Source organism: Miniopterus natalensis, chromosome 8, assembly GCF_054644295.1.
Source record: "Miniopterus natalensis isolate mMinNat1 chromosome 8, mMinNat1.hap1, whole genome shotgun sequence".
In the NCBI taxonomy this organism is placed as follows: domain Eukaryota; kingdom Metazoa; phylum Chordata; class Mammalia; order Chiroptera; family Miniopteridae; genus Miniopterus; species Miniopterus natalensis.
In genome coordinates, this window is record NC_142088.1 from 33,811,812 (window position 1) to 33,828,032 (window position 16,221).

General features: G+C 35.8%; 1 protein-coding gene across 3 annotated transcripts in view; it reads right to left on the bottom strand.

The window, feature by feature from the left end:
- Positions 1–1,608: 1,608 nt before the first annotated feature.
- The window catches only part of DNAJC10 (DnaJ heat shock protein family (Hsp40) member C10), a 34,329-nt gene continuing 19,716 nt past the window's right edge, over positions 1,609–16,221 (bottom strand). For 2 of the 3 annotated variants that reach the window (XM_087819727.1, XM_087819728.1), the window contains exons 12-21: positions 16,008–16,121; positions 15,426–15,540; positions 11,975–12,102; positions 11,572–11,688; positions 10,433–10,534; positions 9,018–9,173; positions 7,857–7,990; positions 6,594–6,647; positions 6,178–6,325; positions 5,339–5,566 (exon numbers count right to left, since the gene is read on the bottom strand). In XM_087819727.1, the coding sequence (XP_087675853.1) occupies positions 5,378–5,566; positions 6,178–6,325; positions 6,594–6,647; positions 7,857–7,990; positions 9,018–9,173; positions 10,433–10,534; positions 11,572–11,688; positions 11,975–12,102; positions 15,426–15,540; positions 16,008–16,121 (1,257 nt within the window). In that variant the 3' untranslated portion in view covers positions 5,339–5,377. Of the gene's footprint in view, positions 2,229–3,340; positions 3,446–5,338; positions 5,567–6,177; positions 6,326–6,593; positions 6,648–7,856; positions 7,991–9,017; positions 9,174–10,432; positions 10,535–11,571; positions 11,689–11,974; positions 12,103–15,425; positions 15,541–16,007; positions 16,122–16,221 lie in introns of those variants that run through there. The other variant, XM_016211613.2, reaches the window with a different exon arrangement.

Sequence of the window (16,221 nt, forward strand, 5' to 3'; positions counted from 1 at the left end):
ATTCCACAGGCACATACTTAGGCCAAGTTACAGGATATATAGTACTTCTTATTTTATTTACTGCCTACGATGTTTTTCAGTTGAGTCTGAAATTATACTGATAGGCAGGAGCACACAGGTACCTGTACACTGAGCTAGGGACTCAGTGTGAGAACCGTGCATTACACACGCCAGTACTCTCCCCAGTGCCCAGCACACCACTATAACTGGTAGAGTAACTTGGTAAATATTTACCAGGCTTCTTCAGGCATTCCATTTTGGGATTCTTATAGAAACAAACCAATTTAAAGAATTTTCTGGGCTTTGAAAATTTAGTAAATGAAAGGCACTTGCCATTACCGATCATAATTCAAAAAGGTGGTGTTAACTTAAGGCTAGAAGTAATTATTCTGTATGTGCCTACATGTGTAAAATGAAATCTAAGATACGGAGTTATGTAATACACTAAAAACAACATGGGAGAGCCTATAAAGAATAGGGTTACACTTGAAAATAAAAACTTACTTTTTCTATAAATTGGAGCTATAAAGTATTTATGAGGAAATATTGGGGAAGGAGGTAAAATGATAATTTAAAAAAACAAAGCTCTTCCAATATAATAAAGCAGAATCCTAACAGGTTTTTGGGAAAACAAGATTTTTTTTTAATTCACTGATCTATCTTTTGCTCAATTAGGATTTTTACCATACCATACACCCTGGATTATAACTTTTTAAAAAAAATTCTCACCTGAGGATATTTTTTCCATTGCTTTTTCAGCAAGAGTGGGGGGGGGAGAAAAAGAGAGAGAGAGAGACAGAGAAACACCGATGTGAGAGAGACACATCAATTGGTTGCCTCCCACACACTCCCTGACTGGGCCCGGGGATTGAGCCTGCAACCGAGGTATGTGCCCTTCGCCAGAACAGAACCCGGGACCCTTCAGTCTGCAGGCAGACACTTTATCCACTGAGCCAAACCGGCCAGGGCAACTAATAATGTTTTGTTAAAATGCAAGGAAAAGATTTTTAGATTCTTTGAGTCTGAACAACTGAGAAATTAAAAGATCTCATTCTTCGATTTATACACTTAATTTACTTACAAAAATAACTTGTTATTGTGCCAATATTTATCTGAACATGGCAGCCTCCAACAGTAAACTAATAACTGGAATGACTACATTATCATTATAAGCTACAGCGAAACAAAACTCAAAGTTATTTTTCCTGTTTGAATAATGAAGAGAATAGACAAGAGGGAAAAACAACTACTTTGAAGAAAAACAGGCAAATGTAAATAAAAAATACATGTCAAAAGAGCCCACCCAGAAGACAGAAACATAAATATTAGAAAGATGCTTCAAAAGTTAATTACTATCATAGGGAAAATTTTTATGAAAAATATTTAGAAAATAAATTAACACATATCTTTAAAATATAGAACTCTAAATGATATATTTGGGATACTCTACAGTGCCCTGTTAAGTGCTGTACATATTTTTTTCCTCAGGTATTTCTGGATGCTGTAGAAATCTATAGAATTTGTTTACTTACTGTTACAAAAAACTTTCTTAACTGTGAAAATTAAAATCAATTCTTCAACCCGTAAGAAAGGAAAGAATGAAGAATCTTTTCATTGTAATATATCATGAAAATAGGGTATCTGTTTATTTTGCCACATGGTATTTTTAAAATGAAATATATGATTAGAGAATCAATTTTGGAGAATTTTTAGAACAGGTGACTGAAAACCAAGTTCTCTCTGGTCAGGGGAGCCACAACACTTTAAGTGATAAAGTTCACTTTGTACTACTTAGACATGTACGTATATACCAGCAGAGCAGGCTCATGTTCGAGCCAGTCAGCCCAAGCATCGTTTCCATTTCCAGCAGTCTGCAATCTATGGCTCACGGATTGAATGTGGCTTGTGATCTACTTGTGGATGGCCCTCAGCTAAGAATTGTTTTGACATTTTTCAAAGGGTTGTAAACAAAACAAAACAAGCATATATGACAAAGAACTGCATATGGTCTACAAAACCTAAATTTTTACAACGTGGCCCATTATAGACAAAGCTTGCAGCCCTTCATTCATACCAATATAGAGAATTTAGTGCAATTACAAGTCCAATATAATGTTCACTTATTCCCACCATGAATGTAGTAACAGTCTAAAAAGATGTCTTCTGATGTCATTTGTCAGAATTTCTTTTCAACTTTTTCTTCATCTTCAGTATCATTAAAGTTCATCCTTCAGTAACATAAAAGTAATTGAAAGAGAAAAAACCCGAGTTTACAATAGTAAAAACAAGGTAAAATAATATAAACTAACCACAATTTTACCCTCTCAAAAATAATTACTCTGTATTCTTATTTAATGGGTCCACCACATAAAAAATGAAACTTGCCTACCTAGCGATGTTAGAGAAAAGGGTATCACATAGTTCTTACCTGCCCACAACAGATACTATCAATTACAGTTTTACACATTCAAAGTCATACTTTGATGTGCTCTTTAACTTAATTTTAGGAACGATATTCTGATTTATGAGTAAAAGTGTTTTCTATTTCAAATGTTTAACTTAAAAGTTGCAATTAAAAAAAATAAAAATATCTTGAGAAAACATAGCTAAACAAACTATCAGGAAAACATTTTTTTGTTTGTCTATTTACTGAAACCAAGAAAATAAAGATTCATAACTATCTCTTCCCTATCTTTTAGATTTGGATAAAACAGAATTCTTGAAACAGGCTGTAAGACTTTCTATACTGGGGTGTGGTGTTCTAATGATTCTACAGAGCCAGATGTCTCTAGAACTCTCCAGAGGCTGTGCTGTTTTTCTGTCCTTTCATCTTAGAGGAAAAGAATCCAAGAAACCTCATATGTGATTGTATTAAATTCCATCCAGAAAGCCCTCTAGCACTCATGGACTCATGATTTAAAGATGAAAAAAACCAAGAGTTTCCAAAGGAGAGCAGGAAAAAGGTTATAACTGCTTGCTAGGTTAAAAATTCAAGGAGATGCCAAGATGCACATGGGTTCCAGTACATCCTGACTATCCCAAGAACAAAAGAATATTTACTATCCACATGTGTCAGGAGGCTCCAGTATAATTATTTATATTTGAACAAAAGTTAAATAACTTATGGCCAGTCATTACTTCTTGTTAAATGGTTTTACTTGTCCAAATTCCTAAGCATTTCAGAGTTTACAGGCTACATTCTGATTCTCATATTTCCCAAAGAATTTCCAACTACTTACTGTTTTTTGAAGCTTCATTTTACCTGTTTATTGACACGTATAAAGTGTAGGAAGAATAACTAGATAATGTTTACAAACTCGGCTCTAGATTCAGTTCTTACCTTATTTCTCATTCCATGTTTTTGGAGATTTTCCAATTTTTCATATATTAAGGTTGAAATCTCTTTTGCATCTCTGGAATCTATTTGCTCTCCCCAAATATTTCTCTAAAATTAAAAACACTTTTAAGTATGTAATCAAAACATGACATTTCCATCTAAGAAACTTGATTAAAATACTACAAAAGCACAGTTAACCCATTATTTACCTGAAATAAATACAAATGATACTGTTATAAGAACATGTAAATTAATCAACCCCCTGGGAAAAATGCACTGCTAACACCAAATGCCAACTAAATTGTATAAGAAAAGATATGCCCAGAGGACTGAAATAGTTCTAATACAATCTCTGGCACAGACAAAACCATGATCAACTATGACAATGGAAAGCAATGTTTATCCCCTGGCTCTCCTCTGCCCACAGCAGGGAGGTGGCTGAAAAGCAGGGGAGGGGACAGGTCCATATACCCAACTCTGCTCACCTGGGATCTAGAGCCATCTGTCTCATTCCTCCTGGAGGGAACCCCACATTTGTATGTTAGTATTTTGTTTCTTTGTATAACTGCCTACCTGGGATTGCATTTCTGTTTAGCCCCATCATATTCTGCCTTGGCCTCACTGGACCTGGACTTCTGGGTGCCACCCGTCTTTCAGTTTGGACAGGGCTTTCCTGGGTCCTAATCTGTCCTCTGAACTCCTCTGAGCACATGGTAACATCAGCTTTTCAAAGAGCTCCCTCTATGGCCTGATCATATCTGTGACTGTTCATTTTATTGATATTTCCCCAACATCATTTCATATGAAAAGACCCCTATTTATGTCACCCATTTCTCAGCTGTTCTGAAAACTGGGAAGTAGAGCTAGTGATTCCAAAGGAATGAAGATTCAGGCTCAGGTATAAGCTCCTTTCCCCTCAAATTATGCTTAACCTATGCTGTTTGTAAGATAGAGTTAGCCTCTTGGACTACTCAAAATCCTTTACTGGTAAATCTAGGTGTTTGGCAATTCCAGATTTCTGAAATTCACCATTTAATTTCTTTATTTAGTTCTATTAGAAAATGTATTATAATTACCAATAAATAAGAGCTTAATCTGATATTCTTTGTCAAAAAGTACATATTAAAATATTTGAAATTTCATATTTTATCAGAAAACATGAATATTGTACAAGGCAAATATTTTATCACAGTACTATTGTAAAAAATGTCATTCTTTACTTGGGAAGATAGCAAAGGTCATAAGTACTTTCAGTGAGGAATTATACTGGCTGACAAATATGCTCTTTTTAAAAAAAATTTTTTTTTTTTAGAGAGAGGAGGGGGAAAGGAAAAGGGGAGACACACACAAACATCTACTTGTTGTTCTACGTATTGATGCATTCACTGGTTGATTCTTGTATGTGCCCTGGCTAGAGATGGAACCTGAAACCTTGGAGTACTGAGATGACGCTCTAACCAACTGAGCTACCCGACCAGGACCAGACATATGATTTTGTATTAATAATCATAGAAGTTATCACCTGAATTTGAATTTCAAGACCCATTGGTAGATGTCTAGTTTCTTGTTGGAAAAAAAAAATATCACTGACCCAAAAAAGGAATTATAACTGAATCAAGGGACCCTAACTTTTATCTTGTAGTCTAAACCATTCATTAATAAATATTCCCCAAGAAAAATACTCAGATGCTAAGGCTCTTTCAAAAGTATTACAATAGTATACTATCCTTTCCTGGAAAAAAGAATTAATTATAAAGGTAATATATGTTAACTCTATAAAAGTAGGAAATATAAAACTTCACAGAAAGTAAATAATTACCTCGAATTTTATCACCCACAGAAAATCACTATTAGTATTTTGGTATGTCCCTTGAGTAACTTTCCTATTCATGAGTAAAAATTTTAAGGCAATGAAGATATCAACTTTGAGACAAAAAAACTTAAAAATCTCGTCATGTATATGTAAAGAGGACCTGTTTAAGTAAAATGCAATAAAATAATGACAAAGAGAGAAGAAACTAGAAAAAAGCATTATTCAGACTAAAAAAAAAAATCTTTTGAGCCTGGCCCGCTAAAGGAAAGGAACACAGAGGAAAAACCGGTACATACCTTTGCTCCTTTGTAGGGATAAAATCTAACAGTTGGATAGGCTCTGATACCAGCTTTCTGGCATGTTTGAGCATTGGCCTGACAGTCCATTTTTCCAGCTTTCACTTTTCCTTTTATCATCTGGAAAAAAGACAAAAATGGTTTACCATTCTCTTTGGCATAAAGTACTTTGGCAACCACAAAGCAATGTAATACCAAACGTTTCAAATCTTTATAAACCCAAGGATTTGTCATTGAGATGCTGTACTTCTTCCTGGCACCCATGCCTTGTCTGCCACAGCACAAACATCTCAGGTTCTGTCTCCTCCCGTCTTTCTCTGGTCTCACGTGCTGAGGCAGCACTCATCCTGTGGAAGGCTGACTTCTCCAGCTACACACTCCAGTTCCCTCCCTGTCAAAACTCTTACCCTATTCAGCGTATACACACATATACGATCAAAAACGGATTCCTTCCTTAACCGCAGGGGAAGGAAATAGGGAACAAGCAGGACAAGTGAGGCTTCTGCCTGCTGCGGTTAGGTAGATGATGATGTCATCCAAGGCAGAGATGTTAGCTAAACTTTTAAATAAAGGGTGACATCTACTGCAAAGATTATAGTCATATAAAAATGAAATAGTTTTTAAAATTCAGAGGAAACTTTTAAGAAAAAAAATTATATTTAAAATGTTTTAGCTAATTATGAAAACATGCATATGACTACAACTTATTTAAGTAGATAGACAAGACCTACCCTAGCCAAGAGCTCAAACTCTGGAGCAAAATTTTGGCAAGGTCCACACCAAGGAGCATAGAAGTCAACCACCCAATGGTTTTTCCCTTGTAAAACTTTTTCATTGAAGGTCTGAGGTGTTAGATCTATGGACGCTTGAGGCAAAAATCTGTGGCAAGGAATCAAAATTATTTTTCGTTACATAAAACCAAAGCAAACTTCTAAAATATAACACTGCAAAACTCTTTAAGTTAAAAATGACTTCAAAGAATGACAGTGTAATAAACCATAACCTTCTTGGTAAATTGTAATTCTTTACTACATGCTTAAAATGCTAGAATTTTAAACAACTTACAGTAAATTTAATTACAGACATAAGAGGAAGGTAAATAGCATTAAATCAATTGTATACAATGACATATATTTTAATTACTCACCCTAGACCCCAGAGTCTTAGGGAATAGGCATCCCTATTCCAACCATTGTAACTACTGGAAAGAAAAAAAAGTCAGTTGTAAACAGTGTTTTCCATTATTGGATATGTTCAGAACACAATCTCACTGTGCCATTTAAAAGGTAAGTTTAGTCCAGTAACTTTATCTAGCATCTCCTCAGATACACCTAGCTACAAGCACTACTCGCATGGTTTCCTAAGTATGTTTTTCACTACTCTTAATGTCTTTTTGTGCTCCACGCAGACTTGAATGTTTAGCTGCTTGCTGGACAGCTACAGACTGATGGGAATGACAAAATTCAAAATGTCCATGGCTTTAGTTTCTAAACCTTTACTCTAGTTATTACTGTCTATAATATTCCTACCCACTTTTAAGGGCCACATCAAAAGCCACCTCACAAATGCAGTATTTCATGCTGCTTCTCATAGTTGTGATCCCTTTCTTCTTTGAGATTCATGGTTCATTTTTACTTTTTTTTTTAAATCCTAACGAAGGATATTTTTTCCATTGCTTTTCAGAGAGAGTGGAAGGGGGGGAGAGAGAGAGAACCATTGATGTGAGAGAGACACATCGATTGGTTGCCTCCTGCACGTGCCCTGACTGGGGCCAGGGATCAAGCCTGCAACTGAGGTACGTGCCCTTGACTGAAACTGAGCCCGAGACTCTTCAGTCTGCAGGCCGATGCTCTAACCACTGAGCAAAAGCAGCTCGGGCGATTTTTACTTCTTAAGTAATATTCATTATATTCTGCCTTGCTTTTTCCAGTTTTCTACCTGAAAAACCATCTGATGGTGTGGAAACATGGGCACTAAAACAGACCTGGGTTCAAACTTCAACCTCAAACCTTAGCAGCTGTTATTTAAGTTAATCTAAGGTCTCTGAATCAGTTTACTTATCTGTAATAGTGTAGGAAGGGTAATAATTTTTGTTTTTCAGGGTATGTGTGAGGACCAGTGGAAATAATGTGAGCAAAGATCTAGTACAGTACCTGAAACTAAACAGGGTCTTAATAAATATTAGTTCTTTTCTCTCCTTATTTCTTCTTTACTAGACGGTTAGCTTCATGAACTATGGAACTGTTCAATTCTCTTTGCATCTTCTGAAGTTCTCATTAGCACTTAATCATAGTGAGCTCCCAAAAAATATTAGTTGGGTTAACTTTCATTTAGTTAGGATGACTTTTAATTTTTAACTGTATAAATAAATGATTATAATAAATACCTTCTAATTTTAGATGATACTTACTGATATTGATCAGCTTGATTTGATTTTGGGGGGAAAAATCTTATCTCAGGGTATCTTTGAACATTTTCTTGAGCACAAAAAGAATGAAACTGTTGGCAGTCTATGCTGCCCACATTGATCAGTCCAGTTAATGCCTATAAAAGAAAAAAAAAAGGAGACAAATATATCAAAACGATTAGAATAAAATTAACTCCATAACTACTTTACATATATATGCAATAAACTGTCACTATGAGACGATCATTATACTATTTATCAGTGATTTTGATCAAATAAAAATAAGGGCTTAAAAATAGAACATTTATAGTAATAAACTGGAAATCTAATTTTATAGTTAAGAACTTACAGTTATTGCGTATTAAATGATTTCATTCGCCCATTACATAGGGAAGATAATTTATTTCTAAAATTTGAAGTGTTAGAAACCAAGAACTAATGAGGTCTTGACAATATTTCAGAGTTTCTTTTTCAAATGGAGACATGGGTTGTGGGTAGCACACTGACTCATACCTAAATTTAAAAATTTTAATGAAAAGAGCACAAAATTGTATTATCTCAAATGTTAAGATACCAGAAATCACTTTAACTCTTAGGTTTGTTCATTTATCTTAGAAATAAATATAAAATAGTTACAGCATTTTCCATTCTGGTATTTAAGTAATTTCTTTTTAATTTTTCATGATTTATGTAATACTAAGTCTATTTGTATGAAAATTTAAGAATCCAAATGTGTTGCAGATCAAGACTATTCTGTTTATTTTTTTACTTTTAAGTCCTGCAATATTGTGAAGAAGCTGTATATTTGAGCTCTAAAAATAAAAAGTAGATACATTTTATTAGAAAATAAAGGAGAAATTTGGTCAAATATGTATACAGTAACAAAAAAGGGTAGATGACTCTATACCATTCACATACCAGACAGAAACTGAGCTGAAATTTAAGTGAAATCAGAATTGTTAAGTTATAATCTAGAGGTGGGCTTACTCATCTCAGTTTCAAAATCATTGTTAAATAAACATTCTTAGTAAATGTTAAGATTTAAAATGGGGGGCTAGATGTGGGGCAGAGAGAATCAATGGGGAAAAAAGGGGGACATCTGTAATACTTTCAACAATAAAGATTAAAAAATAAAATAAAATAACATAAACTATTTTACTATACCCGGGCCATTCTTCTCCATTCTGGCATTAAAACTTGACATGGATGACACCACGGAGAATAGAAATCAACCATCCAGACTTCATCATGTTTTCTTTGTTTAACTAGTTCATTGAAAGTGGTGGGTGACAGGGAGATCACTGAAGGATGCATAAGATCCTAAAGACAACACAGCTTTCATTAAAAGATATATAAAAAAAAGAGTTGTTCATATATTCTTGGCAAATTGTTGGTATCTATTATTTAGAAAAAATTTTTTTTGACTATTAAAAAGATACTTAAGGGTTTTTAAAGAGAATCTATAGTGAGTTATTTTAGAAAGGAAGAAATGATCCCTAATTTACTTATGAAGTTTGAATTTTCACTATCAGTCTTCTTAAATCAAGGTATATTTTGTTCCTATTTCTATGTATTATTAAAATAAAGAGACAACTTTATTTAAGATTATGAGTAGATAAGGCAAGATTTCCAGGAGCTGCCCAGATATTTGCATAAGCCATACAGTTCTGTTCTGGAACCAGTGATTGGTTTGGAAAGGGCCTTTAATTAATAATAGAAAGCCTACTAATCTATCTTCCTGACATTCTGACTGGAGGTACTGCAGAACCTCTCTACAGATCCTGGCTCCAAATGTTGTTTTAACAAAGCTTCAGTCTATCATGATTGGGTAATATTAATGAAGATGTTAACTTCACTGGGGCAAACAAAACCAAAACAACACAAAACCAAAACAACTATTCTGGAGGAGGAGGGAGGGAACAGTAGGACAGAAAGTAGAATGGGCACTACAGAAATAATCTAAAATTTTTCATTCTTAGGAAGCCCCTGTTAACTCTTTCAGTCAATTAAGACTATTAGTGAAAAAAAGGAGATGCTATAGATATATGGCACTTCTGTGCTAATAACACAGGTGTGGCATAGCTGCCCAGGTTTGAAAGGCCCTCCAGTGGGGGCTGGGTTAAGCTACCCTGACCCACCCACACACTTCCTGGGTAATAGTGAGCTTACCCCTGTCTCATCTATATGGGACCTAAAAGAAGTAAGCTGTGGTGGTTCTATCCAAGAAAACATGGACAGGGGGTGGCAAGCCTTTATGTGAAAGTATAATTTCATGTATTTAATAAACAGTTGTGCCTACTAAGTACAAGGCACTGAGCTAGGTAATAAAACACGGACTTATTCTTAGAGTTTATAGTAAGTATATAATATGAGTAAAGCATTAGAAAAACTGTAAGAAATTCATTTTCTTGTTAGAAAATAATGTTTTAGCATGAGAAGAATAAATCCTGTTATTAAACATGATTAAATATTTATATAAAGTGTACACATACACAGAAGGATTTATAGCCATGAACTTAAAATAACTTAGATTACTTCTATAATTTATAATACTACTGAGTTAAATTAATTTAAATAACCTCTATGAACTCCAAGATCTGTTCGGCGGAGTGATGTCCTTCATATTCGTGGACGTTGGACTGGTTGAACACCACTGTTGTTGGATAAGCCTGAATGTTATACTGTTCAGAATGAGAAAACAAATTAAACATGATTTTATATATTTAACCTATTTGTTTCAAATTTATAACCAGCTTCCCTTTATTTAAGTAACAACAAGGTTTAAAAATCCATCACTAAATTGCTGGTGACTAAAAATTTTTGGCCAGGACAAATTTTGCAAAGGAAATGGATTCACAGTTGTAGTGACAAATACCTAACCCTTATTTATAGGTACTCCATTAGACATAAAATCCATAGACATGAAATGCAGAGAAGAGAGCATCAGTAATTATAAGCTTGGTCCCTTTTTACTCTCCCAAACTAAGATGCATAAGGCTGTAAAGAGCAGGCTAATCTCTAGCTTAAGTCTTTTTTTGAAACTATGATAAATATTCCAATTTGTCTAGAAGTAAAAGAAAATAAAGAAAATAGAATAGCAAGAATAAAGAAATACATTAATAATTAATGTGGACACAACCATATTTTAGGTTTAAGAATGATGAATCATGCCCTAAGAATGTGGTCATTATTTATTCTTGATATTCAAGATACCTTTTATGGTACAAAATACAATTTCCTCCTCAGAATTAACATGAACACTAGCTCAGGAAGCATTTCTCTAAAGTTTTAATTTTTACTTATTCTTTTAAAAGTTATAAAGAGATCTGTGGATTTGTTGTAGCTGAATTTTGCACCTTTAAAGTTGACAAGCACTTATTAGTAAATTGGAATCTTTGACTAGGGTTCAAAAATAATTTCAGAGCTCTGGATGGTGTGGCTCAGTGGCTGAGCATCAACGCATGCACCAAGAGGTCACTGGTTTGATTCCCCATCAGGACACATGCCCAGGTTGGAGGCTCAATCCCCAGTAGGGGGCATGCAGGAGACAGCTGATCGACGTTGAGACTCTCCCATTGATGTTTCTATCTCTCCCTCTCCGTCCCCACCCTCTAAAATAAATAAAAACATGCTTTTTAAAATGTAGATGTCCATTTGAAAAAGTTATTTTATTTTAATATTAGATTAATGAGAATACATTTTTAATATTTTGCCTTACCATGTTACAGAGTCCCTCATGAACTGTACAATCTAGTGTACCAAACTTAAGCTGACCATAAAGATGCTTTGATGCTTTTCGTAATTCTGGCAATAAGGCTCGACATGGTGGACACCACTACAAAAGAAAAAATATGCATAAGCACTGAGCCAAGTAAAATGAAAAAACAAAAACCCACATCATTTTTTTTAACAAGCAGTATACTAAGTAAGAAAAACACACTTAGTTGCGAATCTTATGCTTATATATGTACTTAATCCTTAGAGGGAAGCACATCAGTGCTATCTTAGATGTACTATGTGGCCAAAACTGTACCCACGCTTCAAGGTTACTTAGAAAATCTCTTCACTGTAACAAGAGAAAATCTGACAATATTGAATTCTGACAGATGAAAATAACTTACAGGGGCAAAAAAATCAACAAGCCATGGTTCTTTGTCATTGGCAGGAAAATTCTGAGGTCCCAGTGTGGTGACATGAGAATGAACACTTTCTTTGGCAAAGGCAAGTATATCATATACAATCTTCTTTCCTTTGAAATTAAGAGAAAAGTTAAAACCCACATTCTGCCTTTTATCCATAAAAACACTTCAAAGTTTTTATACTTAAAATGTTAAAGAAAGATAAACATATGAACAAATGGATTTTGGTGAGGTTTTAATGTTCTGTAAGCTATATGTACACAGGTTCACTCTGCCGGGAGCACCCAGTTAAAATGTCAAGATCTCTTTGAAAGTGTCTGTTTATCCTCAGAGGCAGAATTTTAGTGTCCTTGCAGTGTTCTTAGAGTTCTTTATGCTTACCTGAGCTATTACTATGGCCTAACTCCTAAATCTGTTACTTTAACCTAGACTTCTATTATGAATGCAAAAACCTGTACTGCCAGCTAGCTACTGAAAAACTAACCTGGATGTCATACAAACATTTCAAACATAATACTATGTCCAAATTGAAGTTCTTTCCCCCCAAACTTGCTTCTTCTCTCCTACCCTACCTAGGCAATGGCGGATCATCACCTAGGTGCCTAAAGATTGCCCAGAGGCATTCTTCCCTTCTTTCTTTGGCCCTGTATCACAACTCCATCCCTTTTATCTCTTGCCATCTCCAACCCCAACTTAGGCTACTGCATAAGCTGTTTGGCCTACTGCAATAACCAAGCTGGTCTTTCTGCTTTTTCTTATCTAGTCCATTTACTACATTGCTTCTATAAAAAACATTAACCTAGTCATGCTGTCCCCTCGCCTGAAGACCCCTGGCGATTTGCCGTTGCCTAAAATTCACGTACTTCTCGGCTTGGCAAATAAGAGCTTTCTCAACCAGCATGCTCCCTTTTCCCATGTGCCCTTTGGCTTACTCACTCAATAGTCAATACTAAGTCAAGCACCTATTATGGGTCAGGCCCTGCTTTAAATGCTGCAGGGCATGCATCATAAGACACAGGCTTCTCCTTCAGGAGCTCACAGTCCAGTGGGAGAGTTCCACACATACTTGGATGGAGTGAGGACACCACTCTCTCCCGCTCTCTTCCTCCCCCTCCAGCTGCTGCTGCTGGGGTTGTTTAAAGAATCTTCTCTTTGTCCCTTGAAAGTGATCCTTAGGGCTCTGATCTTGTCTATTTACCCAGACAAGCTCATCCTCTCAAGGCTGAATTCACTAATGCGACGATTATGTACCTTTTTAGCTGCGACATTCAGCTGTGGAGGGGGTGTACTCCCCACCCACTCCTCCTCTGGGAATGACACAGTCACTCACTCAACCAAGCCACTGAGGCAGAAACTTGGGCCCCCTCTTCCTACTCTCTCGCAGGTAAACAATCATCACGTTATACTGATTTTGTATTCTTGGCATTTGAAAAAACCTGCCTACTTCTTTCATCCACACCGCCACTGTTTAGATAAGCAGCCATCTTCTCCGACATGAATGTGTTGGGCTTCTATCTGCTCCCTCTTCCTCCAGTCTTGCCTCTATCCAGTCTCAGCACCTAGTCACCTTTCTAAAATGTAAAACTAGCTAAATTATATCTCTGCTTAAATCCAGGAATGCCTTTGTTGCTCTGTCCTCAGTACAGAGTCCACATTCTTTTACCTGTCAGAGGAAACACATAGTTTGAATCCCTGGTACACTCTCTAGCCTCAAGTCTCATTCTTTTCCAACACTCAACATTCTAACTATCCTGAAATTCTTGCTTTCTAAGAATAAGTGAGGCTCTCCTAGAGTCCATGAATACAATTGCTGGTTCCTTTGCTTGGAATGTGTTTGCTACCTTTTTATTTAGGTAACTGTTACTTACACTTTAGGTCTCAATGAAGAGATCGCTTTCTTTAAGCTCAGAAAATTATTCCTCCTAACTGTTCTTCCTAAGTGTAACCCATGCTTATCTCTTGTGGTAGCCAGTCTCTAAACCAACCCCCCAGTAATCTCTACCTCATGTACTCTTACCATTGTACTAGGGTTGGTGTGGGATCAGATTATGAAAGATATTGTTGCTTCTATGTACGTGTGTGTGTCTCTCTCTAAGCCTTCATTCTGAGAGAAGCCGGCTGCCATGCTGTGAGCAGCCCTATAGAGAAACCCATGTAGTAAGAAACTGAGGACTTCTGACTATTGTGAAAACTTGGTCATTTCTAACATGTTAAGGAGGTAGTATTTAGTGAGCTGGATGCCTAGGCTTTGGAGTTAGACATATCTGGATACAAAACCTACACGACCCGGTTGCTGGTGGTTGTCCTGGGCTCACAAGCTACTTAGCCTCTTTCGGAGTCTCAGTGCTCGCCTGTGGGCTGCTGTGAGGATAACACAGAAATGCAGAAGTGCACAAAGCCTTGAGGGAAACGTTTGCCGTAGAAAAAGTACAGAATGAACAGTCATCATTACCAGGATTACCTGCCATACAAGCCTCTGTTCACATAGATCCTATGGCTTAAGAGACTCACTTTTTGTACTTCTATGTTTGCTTTGGGAAACTGAGCATTCAGCTCCTGACTGATACTTTGCAAGTCTCTTTATTTGACTTTATTAATTTATATGTAATGGCCACTACACTGGTTTTCATATTTGCTTATAGATCCCCTTCCTCTTATCTGCACTGAATATTTTAAGCATCTTCAGAGCAAAGTTGTATCTTACAACTTTGCATTCCTAACACCTAAAACAAAGCTTGTCACATAACAGGCACGTCACTATCTGTTATCTGCTTAATTGTGCGATAGTTGGTAGTCTGCTTGCCTTTTGCTGTATTTCACCTTTTCAGGACAGGAACTATGAAGGATCCCAAACCCTAGGAACTGGAATATTGCCACATGAATGCAAAGCTGCAGTCCCAAACAAACTGAAATATATAAATGCGATCATAAATTCAAGAAAGATGACAATGGAGATGTCTGGTGGTCTAGTGGAGGAAACAATCTGAAGGAATGCCTGAAAATTACTCATACGGCCAAGATACTATATTTGGCAAACTGGAACGAAAACTGCAGATGTTACTTTGTGAACAAGCAAGACCCTCAAACTCCTCCCTAGCCTAACATGTCACCACAGTTCTTGCTGAAACACTGATCAAGAGTAGAGTATAAACTAACCATACACAGTTAAAAATGTCTTTCCCTGCAAGAAACAAATTTACTAATAAATGAGAGCAAAATTATTAAAAATTAGTCATGCCTTGTTTTATTGTGCTTTGCTTTATTGAGCATCACAGATGTTGCATTTTTTACAAATAGAAGGCAAGACCCTCCACTAGCAAAAAGATATGACTCACTTTATTGTGGTGGTCTGGAACTGAACCCACAGTATCTCCAAGCTATGCCTGTACTATCTGAAAATTAAGATAATTTTTATAATTTTTTCCCTTCTTACCATGATGAATTTCATACTCTTTGGTTCCTTGTCCTTTAAAAACTGCTAGACATGGCTGAGAGACATAGAGATTGCTACAGATGTCTGGTGCAGAGGAACAGTCAAACTTGCCAACCTAAAGCAGAAAGAGAAGGTTCAATATGATGAAAATGAAATCTTACCCATTCAATTAAATATTCATAAAGAGAATCCCAAACTGACACTGCTCTAACAACAATTTCTAAACAGAAGTTAATGGTCTATAAATATAACAGACAGAAATAATTAATTTACATTTAACACTAACACTAAAACTCAATATAGTAAAAAAAAGCAGAGTTCAAAAGCCTGAGAAGATATTTCCAAGATAATATAAAGTTGTTTAAGAAAGCCACCCTTCTAAAAATGTAGAGAATATTTATATAATCTTGGAGTGGGGGAGAAAGAAACCTTTTCATGTGAGGCCCTAGAAGCAGATAATAAAGGAAAAGGCTGACATTTTCATACATTGTGGAAGAAAACCAGTAATTTAAAATATAACTATGTATTAAATTAACAAGAAAGCACACTAGCAGAAAGCTGGGCAGGATACTTTTTTCTTACTTGAATATGTTCATTTTTTAGTAGACCCTTTAGTTTCTTCAACTCAGGATCATTTGAATTTCCATTTTTTCCAAAATGAAAAAATAAGAGCCACCGGTGATGAGCCAAACGATCCTTAAAAGAGATGGGAAAAGTTGAAAAGAAATGTTAAAGATAGGAAATTCTAAGAGTTCTAATCTTCCTTTTTTATTCTCTTATAGTTAATTTTAATAAT